Raw genomic sequence first — 22,181 nt, 5'->3', positions numbered from 1 at the left:
CCTAACCCCCTTCCTCACCCCCCACCCCCTACCCCTCACCTTCCACCCGATCCATAGCAGGTTTGATCCCCTGATCAGACATGAAAATGTATGGGGTAACCTAACCCCCTTCCTCACCCCTCACCCCCTACCCCTACCTCTCACCTTCAACCCGATCCATAGCAGGTTTGATCCCCTGATCAGACATGAAAATGTATGGGGTAACCTAACCCCCTTCCTCACCCCTCACCCCTCACCCCCTACCCCTCACCTTCCACCCGATCCATGGCAGGTTTGATCCCCCGATCAGACATGAAAATGTATAGGGTCACCTACCGGGCCCCCGCTTCTGGATAGCGCACTTTTCTTTTACCAAGACTGCCAGGGTTTGATTCCCTGATCGGACATGGACAGGTAATGAGTCTATTGTTACTCAGTTGTCTCCTACATTTAAAGACCACCTGTGTACTACCATGCATCCTGTAATGTAATAATAATAATATAATTCCACAAACTTGTTTCATAATTATTGTAAAATAGATCAAGTTGATATGTGGGGATATCAATATCGTAGTAGGATTAAACTATTAACAACAGCACTTTATTCTAAAAGCTTTCTCATCAACACAGATGTAACATAAAAACGGAAAAAATTACGACCTTTATAAGCATTAAGTTTCATGTGTGATTTTTTGAATGTGTAAAATGTACATCAACTGACGATAATGCAGGTTAATACATGTACACACCTCTTCAACCATACATCATACATACAACATATTCATTATGTTGATATTATTAGATGATATTGGAAGTTTTAGGTTCATCTTGAGAATTGTCTTTTTTAAAACACAAATTTACAAAACATTAAAATATGTATATACCCAAAAGATTGAAATTGTCTTAATGCAATGCCACACACACAATCCTCAAATGTGTCCAGTCAATACTGTTTTCATTTTAAAAAAAGTAACCACCCTGTTATAAAAATGAAAGGAAATACATGGTGCATTGTTCTCCAGACTATTCCGTCTTTGTGTATTGCAGAGTTATGTTCTCTTGTGAGCAGGTATTGATTGTTATGTCATTAAAAATTGATGATGTTACTCTCACAAACAAATGACGTAACAATCAATACCTGCTCACAAGAGCAGATAACTCTGCAATACGAAAAGATGGAATATCATTCTTGTGACATGGAGATCATTATCAGTCAAAATTAAGGGGCCGTTATATAACGCTTATTTATTATTTTGGGAGACCCTTAAAGGGGGGGGTTTAACACAAAAGAGAGAAGTAGGGGTTTCTTTCAAATTATTGATGGGGGGAGGGGGGATGAAACTTTCTAAAGGCCAGGGGTAACACCTAGGGTATTGGGTGGGGGATTGAGGGGGGAGGGCAGGGAGGGCCCTGAAGCTGTCAGACATCAAAAGTTATCGACAACCCACCCCGCACTCTATGCAGGTTATCCCCATGCTTGATTAATGTATCTAAAAAGTAAACTTTAGCTCGGGGGTAATTCCCTTTATGATATCACAACTGGTGAGAATCCAATTACATGAAAAACATTCTATACACTAAGTCCATGTTGTTATTTCTGAAAATAATTGTTCCATTTAAGCACGCATTCGCTTAAAATTTGTACAACAATTTTTGTAGCTGTTTATATGTGGCATAATTCCTATATGTTGATCTGCTTAATGGTCCCATGTGCAATATTAAAAGTTACATATCGATATATGTTAATTATTACAAGGGAGTACAAATTTCCACAGTGGGCTCTTATAAACTTGAATAAATATTTTGATAGAATGAGTTCAATTTTTTTAGCATTATGCACAAAAAAGCATATATATCAAAACATGTTTGCACATGCTAGGAAGCTTGATTGATATGCCGAGTACAGGAAAGGTTTATCAAAACAAGGGTCCAGTCGGATTATACTGTATAACGGGATATTGACACAGGCTAAAATGTTTGCAAATCAAAATTTAGAATGATGACACTGGAAGCCAATTTGAGCAGAGACAGGATATTCGGCATACGAACAATGAGTTTAAGTCATTATTATAGCATAATCAAGCAACAACAAGCAAGTGTATTCTGTTAAATAAGTCATATTATTCTGCGGCTCATATTTTTGCGATCACGTTATTGATCTGTAAATCCCCTTTTCAACCTAATGCTGGATTTGTAATTTTTTTTTACATTATATAGCTACTATGTCTAGGAAAGACTTAAATTCATGGTACATATGTATATTATTTTCCAACAAAATGTTGTTTTTTGCTATCTCTTATTTCATGGTAGATAACTGATTCTGAGAAAGACTAAAATTCATTGGATTTTCTTTTCCAACCAAAGGTTAGCTTGGCTATATCTTTTTACAGGATAGCTACTGTATCTAAGAAAGACTTAAATTCATGGGATATTCTTTTTCAAACCTGATAGACTTGATAATATTTTGACCAGACGTGGCTATCTGGAAGCTGCCCCCAAATGCAGCCACAGATTTAGTGTTGGGGGACTTTATGGAGTTTCCGTGTCTATTCCTTGTGTACTGTTCTGGAATCTTATTATATTCTGGGGCCACCATGATGCCACAAATACTGCACATTTTGCTCACACCAATGGCCAATTTAGTCCAATCACCAATCTGAAGAATAAGGTCAAACTTCATTGAAGTTTTCTGACCGAGGGGAATTTTACCCTTATAAATTGGTTTTACAATATCATTGGAGACATCATCTATGTAAACCAGGGCTTGTTCTATTCGGAATTCCCCTTGGGGGTTGTGACCTATTTTAGGGTGATCCGGGGTTCCGGTTGGAGTGGGAACAAAATCTAACTGCCTGATTTTCATTGGCTGAGTAGTGTAAACGGAGACTGTTTCCAAACTCTGTACCCCTCTCTCCCCAATCAAGCCTAATTTGATTCCACCGGACTGTACAAATGTACAGGTGGGTATTTGCGTCAGTGTCTGAAGATTTACTTCTAAGGGAGGGTACTCTAACCTTGGAGTTTTGATAAAATTTGCAATGGTGTCAGTATCAAAATGTTTTTGCGTGAAAAGTTTGTAAAATTTCAGAACATTATCATCTGTCAAAACTTCTGTCGGAACGACAACATTGGAGAAATCTTCTAAAGAAAGCAAATTGAACCGGATCTGCAATAACATATTTCCTAATGCCTGCCTACGATTTTCACCATTTATGGCCTTTTCCTCCTTATTGCAGTGTTCATCAGCCCAGCGAATCGCAGCATTGAAGATGTTGATCTCTGCCGTTCCGATTCTCTCACTCTTCAACACCATAGCAAAGTTACTTTGAGTGAGAAAAGTGAAAGACTCCTCTTTGAACACATCTGCTGCGTTGATCTCAATGAAACTCAAAGCATCTTTGATCAGATCGTCCATACCAAACAAGGCTGCGTGATTCAGGATCGTGCATACGTTTTTTACATTCAATGCACCTTCCAGATAGTTTTCGCACTCATGGAGCAACGTCAACAGTTCATACTTTTGGGATGCGTGGAGAAGTGGAATCACAGTTTCGTCATTGATAGATACTTCATCTGAATACACATACCTGAAATGATCATGTATACAAACAATGATAATAACGTACTTATATAAAGAATGATCATGTATAACAAATAACTATGTATTTAAACAAACAATAATAAGGTTTTTTATATAACAAATAATTATGTATTTATATAAATTATAATAATGTATTTATACAACTAATAATAATGTTTCAATATAAATAATAATAATGTTTCAATATAAATAATAAAAATGTTTCAATATAAATAATAACAATGTTTAACAAATTAAATACAAATAAAAATATTGTTTTTATAAATAATAACGGTTTAAAAGTTAAGGCCCAGACAAGATGTTGCTGAAAACTTTGCACTTATTTGACCTTTGCCCTTGAGGTCAAGGCAGCTTCAAGGTCACAGTTACTTAACGATTGTGCACTGTAAATGTTCTTTGGGTGATGCAGATACATGTATAATGCAAGTTACATCAGGATTTCTTTAACTTAGCACTTATTTGAACCGAAATTGTATTTGCATACCAAATCTGGTTACTCCAGGTGAAGTAAGAAGTTATAATATGTTCCAAACAAAGTTTTTCAAAAGTTGAAGTAAAATCATAGGTAACAGTGACTTACTTCTTGTACTCCAAACTCCAACATCTCAAAATGAACTTTCATACCAAATCTATCTGGTTACTACATGCAGATGAAGCAGTTTTGAAAATATAAGCCCCAGACAAACTCTTCCGACAGATGGATGGACAGATGAAAGAACTGCGAACCTAAAGTCGCCATGCATATGACCCCCACCCTGATCAGGAACTGGAGGGGACTAATACATTACATGTAACATAAATTTAACAGGAAAATAAAATGTCCAAGCCTTCTACAGTAGAAAAGTGGTAGGATGCTCTACCTTAATCAAAAACTGCATTGATCGTTATATATACCTCAAAATTGATGAGAAAATATCGCTGGCTATATCAACAATTTTCACTTCCGGTCCACTCTCTGGCAAACTACCGTAAAACATTGTCCTGAAAACTGCACTGCGCATGGCCAGAATCAACCTGTGGGCAGGAATTCCAACCTTGCCAGGTTCCTCTGGAAACACGAACTTGATGTCCGACAAACTGGCATCCAAACATAATGCTGTCAAAGATTTATTCACAGAATCCTGTAAAATGTCACCCGTTACAGTTCCTGTATCTAAGCCTGCCATAACAATGAATGTAGGGTCTTACAGCAAGTCTTCACGAAGCTTTCCCCATGACGTACATCTGAACAGGCTCCTCGCTAAAACAGAAAAGAAATGGTCAGTTTAAAAGCATTGTAACACAAGAAGACCTTGTTAGGACAAACAAAACAAGTTTGATTTTCTCGTTACTTTTCTTAAACAAGAGGCCCAGAGGGCCTGCATAGATAATTACCATTACCATATATACATTTTACCAGTACGAAAGATTATCAATGTTAGATCCTAGGGGTTATATATATATACTGTAGGGCCAGTCCCTAAGGTCAATACAGGCAACATATGATGTGTGTGTAACCAAATCTTCAAGCTTAGCAGTTGTATATATTGTAATAAGGAGGGGATATCAAAGGTTACAATATTATAACCCAGGGACTAAGTTATTCAGTTATTCTTCAGGAACCCTTCAGTAAAGATGTGGTCCATTTCGCAAAAGTACTAAAAAGCATACAAAAATATAATTTTTATTACATTTTTGCCAGTGAAATATCGGATTCTATCAACTTGATAAAACTGATATCTATCACACTGTGACAAATATCAAAAGTGATATTATCACAGCATGACCAGTCATAACGGTAACTTCTATTCGCTGCATTCAAAGGCAATGTTTATTTGTTCAGATTCAAATGAAGCGTCGGTAGAATAAGTGGTTGTTATGGTAAATGTTTGGTACACATGTACACGTAAGTATTTGCAGAAGTATACAATTAACAATATTTTAAAAGCAATCATGCTAGAAAATAGCAGAAAACTTCGGAATTGCGTTGAATATCCCATTCAAAATGGTGCGCAGTCTTGTCAAGCGTAACGTCATTATAATATGGCGCTCATTATTACGCTTCTGATTCCCGCCCTTTTTTAATGCATTACATTTTTCTTGTTTTATGCTCTAAAAATGGAATAAATAGAAAATTGAATGGTGTCTCCAGTAATAACAAGTAATTTAACGAGTGTGGCTAATATTTTGATATTTTTCACGAGGGCACAGCACAAGTGTAAAATAGCAAAATATTTGACACACAAGTGAAATATATTTGTTACTACTGAAGACACCATTAAATATCCTCTATTTATTTCAGTCAATTTATGATGAAATTCTGTTAAATCCTGCCTTTGATCATTATGAAGTTGACCTTTGGAGCAGATATGTGAATCGTGATATGTATCATAAGCATCATACCCTGACAGGTATACAAAATGTACCTCTTTCCGTGTTTTACTCCGTTAATAACCCTAGCCAGGGTAACAGAATGTGCAGAGGAACTAGACTGGGTCAATCATCGGTGAGCAGATCGCAAAATTGGTAGAGCGTACATGTCCATCTAGAGTTTGGAGGGTCCCGGTTTGAATCTCTGTCTGACTATGCATTTTTCTTTCGCCTGATGCAAAATTGGCAAGCTTGCTAACACTGACATTTCAAGCACTAAGGAAGGGGATGTATCCAAATATAACTTGTAAATTGTGTTGTCTTTGCATGAGGACAAAGACTTAGAAAAAGGAGAGGAATATAACAGAACTGGGCTGGGTCGATTGTCGGCAATCAGGCAGCTACAAATTGGTAGAGTTTCCATCTAGAGTTTGCAGGGTTCAGGGTTGGAGTCCAAGTCTGGCCTTGCATTTCTCTTTCTCATGTTACAAATGTAACAGGCAGATTGGAATTCAAATTGGGGACCTCCAAACTCTTGTTCAACATTATGAACCTGTTGGCTAACTTAATCCAGTTCACTTTCGATAGTGTATGGACTGGTTACACACACATATTCATTTAATACAGCATTACTAAAATGCTTACATCTATAATTAAAAATATGTGTCAATTCATACTGTACCTACAGTGTATAGAGATGTGTTGTCGTCCTATTTCATGATCCATTTCTTTAATGCGTGCACAACTATTATATGGGTTTTGCTTCATTTAAATCCACGAAGAGTTCACTAAAAATAGATATGACAACACCTTATTAACACAAGTATCAAAATAAGTCTGACATCAATAAAACCGAAGACAGGATCCATTTATCGCACTAATCAGAAGTATGACACATGCTACCGTAATTTCGTAATATGACATACATTAGTCATACTACTACTCTGCTCACTGCTGTCACTGTCAGTGGCTAAATATTTTCCCCCTGTTTATGATTACAGTATATGTGCTAAATGTTGAGCGAATAAATTATAATTCATTATGTGCAACTCGTCCTTGTTTGATCACAAGACGACCACGGCATCAGATCCAGCATACACATACCTGTTATGTACACATAAGCTTATGTCAGCAGCTTCTGGGGTGTTATTGTCGTCGTAGGTGTCAAATTCGTCTGCACACCTGAGAAAGAAACAATTACACCGGAAACGGGATGATGATTATAAATTTAGAGGCTCCCTCCGTGCTCTCATTTTCCGGATGTTGACACCTAATTTCTCCAAATACATCCTGCACGTGGATAATGTTTGACGAGTGCACATCGTCTGTATTGGAGGCAGCCAGCAACGTTAAACGTTAACGAGAGCCAGCTAGCTAGGATACCAAAAATGAAGCATTTTTTTGTTTTCAAAAAGAAAAACATCATCATTTCCTATTTTATTTTTTTACTCTAATGGAAAAACAAATGTCTCGGCTTTCATTTAATGTATTGTTAGATATCAATAGAATGTACGTCTATAAATAGAGCCCATTTAGTTAGTGATGTTCACCACGTGCACAGGCACTTGAGTTTAGCCTTTAGCATTAAAAACAATGAAAAAAGTATTAAAAAGGACCGGCATAGCTCGTTATGCTTATATACTTTTCTCCCTTTCCCTAATTCCAAGTGCCTGTGGGTACACTTACAATTCAGCATACGAGGTACACTCAACACAATTAATTGTTCAACAAATTATCAAATTTTAACGATAATTTTTCGATGTTGAAAGGCGTGATATATATTTTCTTTTAACACTGTATCACAGTCGCTGTACCGAAACACGTACCGACCATTCCCGGCAGGCGTCAGTTCAGTTGCTAGTTTCTTAAATTGTTACTTAACCATTTATTGATCATATGCACATGTTGATTCAACTAGCACGGAAGATATATTACTTATTGTCATATGACTATAACACTCCTATCTACAGAGTTGCAGGTCGATATTTAAAAATAAAAATGACCGAGTTATCGTGAGGTAAAGTTTTATGAGTACACGTATGAAGCTCTCGGCTTGTCATATATTCTAATGCATATTATTGCCTTTTAAATAGTGACTAATAAGTCGATTAACTTTGGCTAGATATTGATCTAGTTTTATGTACATTTTACTTGTTTTCATATGTAGATCAATATGTGACATTTGAATAAAATAAATTATTATTATTATTGTTATTAAAAATTATCCTAGGTGTACGTACATGTAGGACTTTGGATAGCTGTATAAACATATTGTTTCACTGATTTGCTGGTATTGTATAAGTAGTTATACGTTAACAATTATAATTATTACTTTATATTTAAACATTTGCACCAGCAGAAATACGCTTTAACCTTAACTTAAATTCAATACATAATTAACTTATAGCATTTTTTTACTTAAATTAATCATGGACGTCGACCTAATCACAGGGGCTAGCAATGCAACGATTCTTATCCCATTTAAATCGTTGCTAGCCCCTGTGATCTAATCTAATTCCGAGAATTAATATATAACTTATGGCCATAGACTTAACAATATGTTAGATGATCCGTATTTTTTTTTTTACTGAAAACGTATTCATGAGCAGTATAGTAAACAGTCAAGTGGGAGGGATGCGTTATTTTCGGGTTTCTCGGCACTTTTTAAGGAAGATGGTGGCCCTAAAAAGGGCCGTTTATGTGTAGTCAATAACAGAACAACGCAAAGAAGGTTTTTTGAATCAATATTATATATAAAAATTCATTACTATCTCACAAAAGATTAATGGAACACGCATAGAGACGTATTGGTCAGAAAAGGTTTAACCAACGATCAAGCGTAGGGTGTTTTACAAAAAGGTTGCAAAACAATGAATCACAACATCAAGCTTCAAACTTCTCGAGTTTCCGATCTGATTCAAGGTGTAGATACTTTATACCATTCAGCATCCTCGATACCCCAGGGGTAACGCTCACTTACGCTCTACGCAGAGAGCGAAAGTGAGCGTAACCCCTGGAGTATCGAGGATGGCCATTCATCAGTCGCAGTATACTCATGATGTACCACGGAATTAAATTAGATGCTACATTTTGTATGTACTTAGAAAAGTGATTAAACCGAGATTGCGCAAATCTGCATTTCTAAAAGGTGGATAAACAACAATTTTGGAAAACATCAATTCCAAAACAATGAACACATAGTTCCCGAGCTCATTCAGCATTCAACAATCGCAGTACTCTTTATGTACATTTACGTATCGTAGGTACCGGCGGCTTTAAATTGGCCGCGCGGGAATGGTCAATGTTTGATAAAGCTCTAAAAGTTGAAAAGTTCCCAAAGCATGTGTGCAAGAAAACCGACTGTTATGCTTCTACGAATGACATGTTGACAATACGGAACACTAAAAAAAAACCAGTTGCGTACGTGAAAACGTTCTCCCGAAAATAACAAACAAAATGATATACAACCTATACCAGTGTTAACACAGCAATTCAATCCGGGTTAAATGTTGGCCGTGTCTAGCTATGCGAAGTACGTACCATATACTTGTACATCGTAAAATTTTACCTCACAATAACACGGTCATTTTCTTCAAATATCGACCGGAAACTTTTTTTTAATTTTTTTTTTATCTAATTTTTCTTTTTTATAAACAACAAATTTACACACAAAGCAACAAGCATACATTACATTGATTACAATTCTCTTCACAACGGACACCTCTTTACAAGAGACCAATTATATACTGTACACACATACACATACACAGTCACAGGGGGGGGTATGCAAACTTTTCTGTATAGTATAATGATAATTATAATTGTTCACATTATTTTATAAGAGAAGCCATTTTTCTACTGTATTAAGCAATGCTATATTATTTTTTCAGTTTGTACGCTTTATTATCAAGATCTTATAAGATTTAAGTTAAAAAAGAATGTGATTCTTTAAACTTGTTATATTAAGTTCCATTTCTAGACATTTCATTTTAAAAATGTATTGTTTAATCAATAANTTTAGAACTGAATTGTCCAAACATGAATTCCTGTTTGTATCGACCGGAAACTTGGTATATAGTTGTGTTATAGTAATATGAATAATATATTTACTGATGTCGCTTACCTTTTAGATTAATTTTAGAGATATAGTCTGAAAACGCTTCACGATCTGTAGAGTTCTATACATAGGTGTGCAACCGTAGTCGTGCAATCATGATTTTTTTTGTCAAATATCGACATTGTGTCATAGTCCTATGAATAACACGTCTTCTGATGTCGTTTACTGTATATATAGTTAAACTTTGGAGGTAAAGTCTGATGACGTTTCACGATCTGTAGAGTTCTACACGTGTGCAACGCCGCCGATCGTAAAAATTCAATTTATCATAATAACTCGGCCATTTTTTTTCAAATATCTAGCTGAAATGTGGTATAGAGGTGTATTAAAGTCACACTAACAACCTTTCTTCTGATCTCGCTTACTTTATTCGATATTTTGAAAGATTTTGTGTGGCGACGCTCGTTGTCTCTTGAAGGCGCTTCAACAGTACTAGTGTTGTCGGTTGAAGACGCTTTTAAGTAGCTCCCGTGAGTGTGAAATCCAATCGTCGATATTCCGAGAATAACCATCTCTTACCGTCTCTGCACCTGGGGATTCGAACCACTGATTTGTTTTTCACTCCGTTTACATATAGAATATATTGTCTTTGTCAGTATATATCTTCTATGGGTCGCTTTAAGCCGGTGAGCATACCTGTATGTTACGTTTTCCCGTACTTTTTGAGTTACTGAATTTAATGAACGCAACTCCACACGGAACACGTGTTACTGATCCCCGTACCACTGCCAAATGTACTAAAATCATAAATTATTTATTTCATCCGATATGACTACAGCTTTCGTTAATAATTTCTGAAAAGAAAAATATGAACTGTACTTTGCTAGATCCAAATACAACATGGCTTTTCGTGGCCTTCTTGGATGTCGTAGAGCAAAGTTTAAAGATTATAACTATTTAATAACTGTATTGCACAGGCAATCTTGTTGGATCTATATGTGGCGTCAGTGCAATGCGTGCATTACTGCTAACGATAGACAATGACGTTGTGAACTTGCTTATGCTAATTCTGAAACGTGATATTGATACTGTACGTTTTGAAGTGATTATTTTACATAACTTTTAACGTATACACAATTTCTCTTGTTTTTTTTCTGCTGATATACATTGTTGGTTGATGTCCCCGCCATAATGACGATTGAAAGAAAATCTGGCCCTTAATACTTCTCTAGCGGAGCATGTGGAAAACTTGTCCTCCAAACATTCACTCGCTCCCAAGATACCATTGATCGTTATTTTTAATTTATTAATTATTTATATCTGGTAAGAAGTACTTTTACATTTGATGTTAAAAGTATGCTATCAAATACTTAATGGGGAATAAACTGATGGGAATTTTCACTCCATAGAAATCCTCCCTCCCCGCTCCCCTTTCCTTCTTCACACATATACATTTCACAAGTGTATGTATGTTCATCAATCAGTGAACCGTAGCTATCATAAAAAACCCAGTGAACCGATGATACATGTTTATCTTAACTCAAACTTTGTGCTTCTACACGCAGTTTTCTAGCGTATTCGAATTTACGTTTGTGTGTTTTACGGCGAATGATTAACGACGAACAGTAGTCCAACCCACAGGGACCTGAGAATTTGTAACAGCCATAATTTGACATACGCTTTTGTGTGAAGAATGATTGCTTCGGAATAAACGTCACCCCAATCATTTAAGTATTGCCATTTTTACCGAAACTTGATATGAACCCATAAAAAATGTAAAATTACTCTGAACACCTCAGTTGAGGTCGATATATAGCTGTAACAAACTATCAGGTCCCTGTGTTTCAACCCATGATGGTGCTTCACATATTTCCAGGCCCTATATAATTGGATATAAAATTAGGATATATTCTGAATTCTTATGTTTAAAGGAGGTATGTAATATAAACCTATCAGTTGTCACGTTCAGATATTCAACACTAGAACATGCTAGCTGTTTATGTATATACTGAATAGTTAAAATTATACAAAATTTAAATGACTAAAAAACCTAGCACATTTCTCTAGCGCTATTCGATGCTACACATGGGTACCCACGACTACACATTCTCCATAGACACCACCAGGCCTGTATACGTGTATTTCTGTGTTTACGGCTTCAGACTGCGCATGTTACACACATATACAATGTATACAATATATGTGCATTACTAAACTACCGGAAGTTGACATACACAGCTCTAAAAAGTAAGTAAATATATATTCAGTTTACGTTTTTGTAGTCAATTTTCTTGCAAAAAGCATAGAGGTGTAATATATAAACGTTTTAAACGCATTTTAACATATGTAAGTTTACAACTTGTAGAAGTGCAGCCGCACGCCCAGCGATGCGTAAAAAACAAGTTAGCATATACACTATTACTGTAATGGGATCAGTGACACTATACGCCCATGATCAGTAGCTACTCCTTGCACAGCTAGTCATTTTAAGTTGAATCTGACATAAATCTGACATAAACCACTTTCCTTACATACCTGTCTACAGAGGTAACCAGTAGTGTGGTAGCACACGGTGGAACAGTCTGCGGTGGAGGGGAACGGGAGTGTAATTGGGATAGTCCCCCCCCCCCCGAATATTTCCAGATATTCATTTGGGGGATGGTTGACTTTTTTCCCTTCATATTTATAAGTCTAATGGGCTTTCTTACTTGACAATCACCTTCACCCCCGCCCCCTCCACCGCTAATCAATTAACTTCCGTGTTCCGAGTAATATTTTCCCCTCCCCTGGCATAATTTAGGGTACAGTTAAATGAATGTTTAGGTCATTTCAATATTGAGTTTTTAATTTTTCATATTGCATAAAAATATGACATGGAAACAAGGTAACTTGAAAAAAATTCTTGTATGGTTTTTATTTAAGAATGTAACACTAGTTTTTATGAAATGGATATTTTATTTATATTTCACTGGTGAATATGCTATCAAAATAATTATTAAATGGACAGTTCCTTCAATGGTGGTAATATCATAAGTTTTATGAAAAGGATACATTTTTTATAGTTCACTGGTGAAAATACTGTAAAAGTTTTTATTAAATGGATTTTCCTGGTATTTCACTGGTACTGTTCGTGATAAGAAATGACACTTCATTATATTTTTTCTTTCCAAACTCACAGATTGTATCTAAGGTAGTTGCACATATAACATCTTTTTGTTCAATTTAATATTGCAGAATAGTGATGTTTTTGGAGATCATCGGAGTGATATTGGTAATAACCGTACTAAAATGGATCAAAAGAAGCTTCAAGTTAAAAGACATCCGGGGGAGATATGTTTTCATCACTGGGTGCGACTCAGGATTTGGGAAATTACTGGCTAGCAGGCTCGATTCTCTAGGAGTGCACGTCTTTGCCGGGTGCTTTACGACAAACACCTTAGAAGAGTACCGCAAAACAAGCAACACGATTGAGCCCATAGCTCTAGACGTCACCGACATGGAAAGTATCGAAAAGGCGTATCAGTTTGTGAAATCGAAGCTGCCCGAGAATACAGGTAAACTATTGAAGACCCCTCTGTCTCACTGCAGCAAAAACCGTGAAGAATGTTACACTAGATTTTTGCACATACATTTACAGCTACCTCCCCTTAAATTTGAAGCGTGACTTTGACACAACACTACTGCTCGCCAGATACATCTTAGTCAGAGCGACATTATCTGGTCTCTGGATCGAAGGATCCTGGGTTCGAATCCACGTCTGGCCCCGTTGTATTTTTACCCTTAATACAATGTTGTTTATTGCTTTTGCTTATTTCCTCATTGTCTAATTCATTTGATGACGCTGAAGAATATTTCCCCCTTGTTTGTTGGCTTTGTGGTATAAGTTCCTCGTTTGTTGACTTCGTGGTATAACTTTCCTTGTTTGTTGACTTTGTGGTATAACTTTCATTGTATGTTTACTTTGTGGTATAACTTTCCATGTTTGTTGACTTCGTGGTATAACTTTCCTTGTGTGTTGACATCGTGGTATACTTTTCATTGTTTGTTGATTTCGTGGTAGATTTGTCCGCTTGTGTTGTGTTAACTTTTCGGTATATTTTTTCCCAGTTTGTTGACACTGTCAATCTACGAATGGTGTGGTATATATTTTTCTTTGTTGACGCTGAAGTATAGTTTCTCCTTGTATGTTGAATTTATGGTATTATGGTATTTTGTGAAAATATTGTTATATTTTGACGTTGTTTTTTTAAATTCTAAATTACCTTTAATAAAATTCACGCATGAAAAACATTTTGTTGACGTTGTAATACAGTGTGTTTTAATGTTATAACTTGTAAAGGTTGTAAACTCTACATTATAAGGAATATATCATGAAAACTGGACTGCTATTTTGTTTTATAGATAAAAAAAATCCTCTCTTATATCTATCGTGTCTTATGTCTCGGAAACGTTAAAGGACTCGCACAACTAAATCATTTTTCTACATTTTATTACTAAGCGCTTGAGCTGATAGCTTTAAAATTCGAAGTTTAACACGTGTGACAACTGTCTAGGTTCATAGATACATACATGCAAAATGCTTCAAAGGGAATTTTTGGCAGGTTTGATAGCATATAAGAGCGCAACAGGCGTCTGTTTTTGACAACCGGAAGTTTACAAGCCAAACCGGTGAGGCGGGGCGGGAACACCCCAACACTTTTGATCCAATATAGATCCGCCATCACATATTAAAATCTACCTAAAACTATAGATTTTGAAATGTTAAACATCTTTAGAACTCATTCAATGAAAAGTATGCCAACAATTATCCATTTAAAATACTTAGAGGCACTGTATTTAACCGGAACAAATTTTAGGTACAGGAATTTCATTCGTACGAAACACTTGCTGATTGGCTGATTTAATTGTGCAAGTCCGTAATCAAGCACTGAACTGCTTTCAGTAGGTATTTATGGTCAATATGAATATCAATGGAATGTACCAAATTCAATGAAATGCAATAACGCTTCATATTGAATTGTAACGTCATACTGAAAGATGTACAATGCATGCATTTGCCATTTTTAGGGCTATATAGCGATACAAATTTTTGTTTTCTGTACCCCTTGGATACGTCATGATTGCAATCTAAGGCCCTGAACTTGTGGATGATACAAGTTCTCTAGTTTGATCCTTTGATGTACATCAAAAGAATCGCGCGTTAACATAACGGTACAATTTACTAGCTTTGAAGTTGGGTGTCGCTCTTCTGTAATCTTCAAAGGTGAGGTATCAGCCTAGCTATTGGTCAGTGTTTTTACCTAGAACCAATCAATTAGCTTCTTTAAATTTGTGCCTTCGATTGTGTCATGACATATTTCCAGGGGTGCAGGGAACGAATGATCACTCTTCTAGTTTGCTTTACCTCAGAAATTAATCCTAAGATAAGTTTCAAGGAATTTAATGTTTGTTTGCTATTTATAGTGTAGCGGATGTTTTGGTATTCCTGATAGTTATGATTATATTAGATGTATATGTATGTGTCTATATGTAGACAAACGACTTACGGATTGTTCATCAAACAGTTTCGTACACTTTGTACAAGGTTTTTTTGTGTGTTATTATATAGGGCTTTGGGCACTAGTAAATAACGCAGGAACCATGGGACATTTTGGACCAGCCACGTGGTTATCAGAAGAGGATTATCAGCGCCCCCTGTCGGTTAACCTGTTTGGGATGGTTCGGATGGTACGTGTTTTTCTTCCTCTTGTCTTAAAATCTAGAGGGCGTATCATCAATATGACCAGTGGTTCCGGGAAGATAGCCGCTACGAACGTCGGGCCGTACAGCATTTCTAAATTTGCTGCCGAAGCATATTGTGACACTCTGAGGTAAATATTAAATAGCCGATATTTTTACCGTCCAATGATCCCTTTGTGTCTAGTATATGTAAAGTTATCTGCCGGATATGACGAACCGGAGGTACTCAACCAAACAATTTCATACAGACGATAGTGTCAAACAAATGTAACCATGTGAGTAGTTCTGTTTATGTAATCCAGTTTCAATGTAAGTTTGTCAGCAATAGAAATGTGTATTATAGGACCATAACAATATTTGCTAAATATTCATTATTTATATTCACATTTTGACAGAGTAGTTAGGTTATATTTAGTTATGTCGAACAGTTCATTGAATAGCAAATTAAGAGTCGAAGAGATTGATGACGTCACAATAGCAAATGTTGTTAACATATCACAACAGCATTTGCCTTCTCAACGCATCGCAATGGAATAATGCAGAGAAAATGTAAATATAACTTATATAGGGCGGAGTAAGTCAGTAACTGTTTTTCAGTGTCTATTCGGAAAGTCAGTGCACCGGATTTGTCACACACTTAAACTAATGTTTCCTTGTGTAATACGGAACATGTCAACACAGTCTCTATACATGGATGGAAAGGGATTTTTATTTATATCTGCCACACTACCGATAACAACATGCCGCCGATATTTTTCAAATCGTACAAATAATCAGATGTTAGTCAAAACAGTATTTTATTCAATAATTCCTCAGAGTTATATTATGCATACATACAAAATAAGAGGGAAATGCAAAATTTATCAACGTTTGTATAGCAAGTTCCTCTATAAGCATTACCAGAAGAAATTGTGTTCATAGAGCTATGAAAGCAATTTGATCAGCGTCACTTTGAAGCTTCTCCTCCTGCATCGAATAGCATTAGACAACCGTTAGTAGCAAACACTTTGGTGATGTTAGACTTTCCTAAAAATATCGTTTGCACAGACAACACAGACACATCAATATCGAAAGTATTGGGGAATATCTATGTTTAGGTCAATCATAGCTAACGATTTAGAATGTAAATATAAGGATTGAACGACGTTTTTTCCCAATTTCATGTCGGTATAAAAGCAAGATTACAAAAGTACATCGGTTTCCTTCTCCACATGTGACTCCTGTCATGATGCCAACTGTATCAGCCACTGATGATCCGATGAGTCACCGTAACATTTTCTTACGCTTAAATATAATTTTCTTTCGGTGTTTTTGTTTATTGTTTACAGGAGAGAACTTTACAGGACTGGGGTGTCTGTCCATATCATAGAGCCAGGATGCTTCAACACAGGTTTCACTGATCTGCCCCTTATCACAAAAACTGTTTCAAGCAACTTTGAGAAACTTGATGATGATACGAAGGAGTACTATGGCACGGGATACGCCGACAAGAGTACGTATAGATGTTATGCAATGTTGTGTTTTTATTTCAACTCAAATGACTCACACTTTTGGCCTTAGTGTTGAGAGTTCGCTCAAGAAGGGTAGGCAATGGGGTTCTGTCCCCGGGCCTTCCCCGATACTCCGCGGATTACGCTCACTCTTCCTTTCTGCACCCCTGGAATATATCATAGCAAAATGGAAGGCACACGGCTAGATTTTTTGATGGGTCTCGGGTGAAAAAAAGCCTGATCAATCGCTAGGCTGATACCTACTCTTTGCAAATTACAGCGGCGTGACACCCGACTTCAAAGCCAATCAATGTTACTGTTATGCGAACGTGAGATTCTTTTGATGTACATCAAATGATCAAACTGGTCTTCTTGAGTTATCAACAAGATGGCGCACACTTACACTGTAGCCTACGATTTTGCTATGACATATACATGTATTACTGAGGTCCAAAGAGCGAAAGTGAGCGTAACCCGTGGAGTATCGTGGCTGTCCCCAGGCTGGGACATACATGTAACAGAATCCTTAAAATGGTAGTTGATGTAATGTGTATCGCCTTTTGATATGCGAACCATTCTTTCTCAGTATAACGTCCATCCTCATTAGTTATTGCTTTCACAGCAGCAACATTCTTCTTTGATGCTGCAACAACTGAAATGCCTGACCGTGCGTCAATAAGGCAAAATAGATGCCTTTTATGCTTCACAACTCTGCATGTATCTGTATGCAGGTATCTGTAAAACACACCATGCTTAAATATAGAAGCGTATTTTGCCCTTTATTCTCAACCTTCACTTAGCATCATTACAATTGTCATGAGTACACTCCATTCAACAACAGACAACTTGCTAAATTGTTGTCGGATGATGTCGAAAATTTGCACGTACATTGTTCTTTAAATGCGCTTGCAGTTTGACGAGGCGCTTGCTGTTTTACCTATGTTACGGGAGCTGTGCGGTGATTCTTTTATTGGAAAAACCCTCGTATTATTTCTCTTTCCTCCACTGTGAACTTGTTCACGTGGTGTCTTAGAAACTATAAGTCGAGTTAAAGTGAACCTGAGTATGAGTATTGCTCAACATGCACAAATGTGCAAGACATCTTTATTTTGGCAACTGCTTATCCAAGGTGGCCGCTGCAGCCTCTGCATGGTCAAAATTTAGACATTGACGATTTTGATCAACTTTGGTTGTACAGTAGTTGTTTTATGTTGTATCGCCGTTTTGTAGACCTTTGTTATGACGGCCAGTACAATTTGAACGTGTTATAGACTGTTACACTGCCTGGATGCCTAGGGAACAATTAATTATATCATCGCGTATGGTTAATTGGCCAGTTTACCGCTTACCTATCATACTAACACGAAACCATTGTTATTGATTTCAGTTAACGAAGCATTTAGAGACATGATCAAGACGTTCGAGTCGCCCAAACTATACAAAGTCGTCGATTCATATGAACATGCTGTGACCGCCAGATACCCACTGATGAGATACGTTGTTGGGTATGATTCCAACTCGTTGATTTTTCTTAATACATATTTCCCCGAGTGGTTGGTGGACTTTTTACTTTGTGCAACGTCTCCGACCCCAAAGGGACGAATCTAGGTCTTATCTCGTTGGTAAAGCGTCTTGAAAAAAGGATGACAGGAAGTCTCCGACGATATGTACTTTGCCTTGGTCTGTTGGCTGACATCGCAAACATAATTGTATGAACAATGCAGAGACAAAAGCCTGTGGCAATCTTGTTTATTCAGTAAATGTACATCGCGTTCACATATTTGGATGACGTAGTACACACGAACAAAGTAAACGTGCGTTCTATTACACACACTAGTATATTGATAGGGTGCTTGGTAAAGGCAACACCGTTATGTACTTATAAAAAGGACATGGCTGTAATGCAGACATAATTATCCATATAAAACATGCCAGTATTGCTTCCATATAGTGGAACGTTCCAGTTGTGTGAACTGTTGAAAGGCACAAAGCGTTTCCGACTGCTTTTCTGCAAATCTTTTAATCGTTTATGAAAGGTTTTACATACTGCGAGTCGATATATATATATATTAGACTGATGAAATACAGTTAAACTTGTTACAATGATACGCCCTCACCTTTCCATACCATTGTATCTGGGGCATAGCATATTTCTTTCATACTGTTTCAAATGGAGTAATCAAATCTGGTACATGTATACAATTAGGTCGTGACTGACGGAGTGTGGAGTACAAGAAGTAAGTCACTGTGACCTATATCCTGAGGTAAGTGTACACAGGCACTATTACCAGTGAGGAACTATGGATTGCTTTGTAATGCTTTACCTTGTTTGTTTAAAATGTTCTCAGAGAACAATCCTGCAGTACTTGGTGCAGGCGGGGTAGGTATTAGTCTTCCATTCTGGCGATAGATTTGGTTCTTACATAAAAACAGTAAAACCTCGTTATACTGCCATCATTTGTCCAGAAAAAATTTGGCGTTATAGAGGAGTTCTGCGTTAAATTGAGGGAAACATGTAAAGGACTGGTTAAGATAAAGAGCAAAATGGACAATGCAATATATTGGCGGTTAGCAAGATGGCGATGAAACGAGGTGTATTATATTGAATATTTCTTGTATACATTTTAGCAAACAGAAACGGAACAAATTTCGCTGGCCGCCATTTTCGAAACACAACTAACGAATTGTTTGTCAGTGCTGTTTTATTTTGTTAAAACGTGCGGCGTGAACCTCTGTCAGTAGCATACATTCGATATCATGTTCCTTATTTTTGAAGCTGATCATTCGTTTTTGAGGGCATTCTCAATTCTATACCAATACCCTAGTTATCTCCATTGTCATATGCTCCTATACTCGGGAAGTTGAATACAAACCTCTGTTTACCTTCCGACATCGGTTCTACAACCACATACCGTGTTTGATACTCGAACATGATTTGGGGTGGTTATTCAAGGACGACCTCCACTATGTGCAAGATGTATGCGTGCAGTGTATTCGTGTGTTTTGTGAGGCTGCGATATGTCGAACATGACTAGATTGTTTTCAGTTATAGGCATTCGAGTTGAGGGACAACATAATGCCGGCTGCGGAATCCTAACCGATGATCCATTGATTATTATGCCGGCGCCCTAACAACTATGCTTCACGTCTTCGTCCCATTACATATGGATACCTCAAGAAACATAATGTTCTGTATTATATAACGCGTACGCATATCTTATCAGTTTGTCTATATTCATACATATATAATGTTATTATGAAATATACAATGGCTATTTATTTATACGGATTTTTTATTACATGTCTGTGTACTAACCGGAATATTGTATCACCTACATTTGTAGCTCTACCGTAAACCGTTTTGCACCAATGCTTTACGATATGGTACAGTAACATGACGTCTTATTTCTGTTTCAATGTCTTTCTTATCCATTATTGTTCGATTTAAGTTCAAGATCATCTTGACATTGTACAGTTTCGTAGAAAAAAATATGCCAGATATACATTTGTAAGTGCTTCAGATAACTATTTCGCCCGGGGGTTACAGTACCCCTCAACTTCAAAGTGAGGTGTAAAGCGACATACCGAGTGGTTTAAATGTTGACGGGGACTAGTAATGGTTACAAACTGGTGTCATATACTGAAATGGTTGAGTTTGTGGTTGTAGTTCGATGTATTTGACTATAGTATAATATTTGTTTGAAAATATAAGAATAACACATATTCATTGTGCGTTACTTATTTTGTATTTTGATAATCATATGAAGCATTAAGTGACACATTTCTCGCTTGGCTTCTACCTTTGCACATAATCTGGAAATTCTACGTTGACACTGTGAAAGTCATAGCTGTTTACAGGGCGTCCAACTATCATGGTAGTCAGTCATTAGTGGGTGAGGAGGATGTTTGTTGCTGTTGTTTGTTACGAAGAATCACTGTAAAATGGAACGAGGACCCTTAACCTGATATTCTGGGCAATTTCACAAAGGGCTCTGAACATTTACTGGTAATGAAAAATATACCACTTGGGTGGCAACCTTAAATCCTTATGAGAAAACATGACAGCTGTTTTTTATCAGATGACATTAACTCATTCACTCCTGAAATTTTAGAATGGACTATTCCAACCTTTTAATTGGAAGAACGCAATTGTGTATTTGGGGGTGAATGAGTTAAGAGAGCTAGCACAGGTAGACCACCAGCCTTTACCATTGTATGACAATACTTTCGATTATTTTAACATAGTAGACATATATACTGTATGATACAGAGTGGAGTAGCCGTCATACTTAAATATACATCTGCTGGGAGTTGACCTTTGAAAAGTTTATCCGCCTACCGAAGCATAGACTGTTAAGGGATTTTAAACAAGATAAGTTATTCATGAGCTAGAGTAACGTCAAGGATGAACTTGGTCCATAGCTACAAAACGTTGGGATTTAAACCAGGAATAGATTATATATTAATCTTTAAACGTACACAGGGAATACTATTGGCAATCCTTGTGTCAATCACAACGTAATTAGTTGTATGCTAAATTGCTGGCCTTTTTGATTTCACAGAGGGTCAAATAACCGACTTTTTTTATCAAGGACCAATGTACAGACTTGATCATCTTTTTTTTTATATATAATTTAACCTACAGATTTTTTCAACCATAAGATCAAGACTGGCGTCAAACCGGATGGTGATTTAGTTGTCATTGACGCCATAAATAAGCCTCTATTTTACAGGTGTTTTAGCTTCATTGTCTTCTTGTTAGGGGGAGGGTTAATGTCATTGCAAGGAACCTCCAGATTTTGCAGGGGGCACATTAGTCGCCTCTTACGACACGCATGCAGGGATACAGCAGGTCTTTTCTCTTTCACCAATGTTCACAGAAGAAAAAATGACACAAAATTCATCCTCGATTTCAGGTTTCTGTTGGGGTGCCATCACCTTACAGTCATAAACTAATTATTTTTGG

General features: G+C 36.8%; 2 protein-coding genes across 3 annotated transcripts; one reads left to right on the top strand and one right to left on the bottom strand.

The window, feature by feature from the left end:
• Positions 1-1,087: 1,087 nt before the first annotated feature.
• Positions 1,088-12,581, bottom strand: LOC110465771 (BTB/POZ domain-containing protein 2-like). Of its 2 annotated transcripts, XM_021521846.1 has the most exons (5): positions 12,522-12,581; positions 7,034-7,111; positions 6,616-6,717; positions 4,475-4,820; positions 1,088-3,566 (listed from the first exon to the last, which is right to left on the bottom strand). In XM_021521846.1, exons 4-5 carry the CDS (start codon positions 4,744-4,746, stop codon positions 2,384-2,386), a joined length of 1,455 nt encoding a protein of 484 aa, XP_021377521.1. In that variant the 5' UTR covers positions 4,747-4,820; positions 6,616-6,717; positions 7,034-7,111; positions 12,522-12,581; the 3' UTR covers positions 1,088-2,383. The 2 variants fall into 2 exon arrangements, with proteins under 2 accessions (XP_021377521.1, XP_021377520.1); XM_021521845.1 differs by lacking the exon at positions 12,522-12,581 and having other exon boundaries at positions 7,034-7,121.
• On the top strand, positions 12,149-20,945 carry LOC110465773 (retinol dehydrogenase 2-like). The gene is made up of 5 exons (XM_021521847.1): positions 12,149-12,233; positions 13,221-13,540; positions 15,595-15,856; positions 17,054-17,217; positions 18,603-20,945. Exons 1-5 carry the CDS (start codon positions 12,187-12,189, stop codon positions 18,821-18,823), a joined length of 1,014 nt encoding a protein of 337 aa, XP_021377522.1. The 5' UTR covers positions 12,149-12,186; the 3' UTR covers positions 18,824-20,945.
• Positions 20,946-22,181: the final 1,236 nt, after the last annotated feature.

This window comes from Mizuhopecten yessoensis, unplaced genomic scaffold, assembly GCF_002113885.1.
Source record: "Mizuhopecten yessoensis strain PY_sf001 unplaced genomic scaffold, ASM211388v2 scaffold11101, whole genome shotgun sequence".
Classification (NCBI taxonomy): domain Eukaryota; kingdom Metazoa; phylum Mollusca; class Bivalvia; order Pectinida; family Pectinidae; genus Mizuhopecten; species Mizuhopecten yessoensis.
The sequence above is the reverse complement of the archived record's forward strand: the minus strand, read 5'-3'. Positions and strand labels throughout refer to the sequence as shown.

What these genes read in the sequence shown, in the direction of transcription:
- LOC110465773 (XM_021521847.1), top strand. Translation starts at nt 12,187, where the DNA reads ATGTGCATTACTAAACTACCGGAAGTTGACATACACAGCTCTAAAAA. An exon ending in GACATACACAGCTCTAAAAA is followed by an intron (nt 12,234 to 13,220) that starts GTAAGTAAATAT and finishes TTAATATTGCAG; the next exon opens with AATAGTGATGTTTTTGGAGA. An exon ending in GAAGCTGCCCGAGAATACAG is followed by an intron (nt 13,541 to 15,594) that starts GTAAACTATTGA and finishes GTTATTATATAG; the next exon opens with GGCTTTGGGCACTAGTAAAT.
- LOC110465771 (XM_021521846.1), bottom strand. Translation starts at nt 4,746, where the DNA reads ATGGCAGGCTTAGATACAGGAACTGTAACGGGTGACATTTTACAGGAT. An exon ending in ATTTTCTCATCAATTTTGAG is followed by an intron (nt 3,567 to 4,474) that starts GTATATATAACG and finishes TGATCATTTCAG; the next exon opens with GTATGTGTATTCAGATGAAG.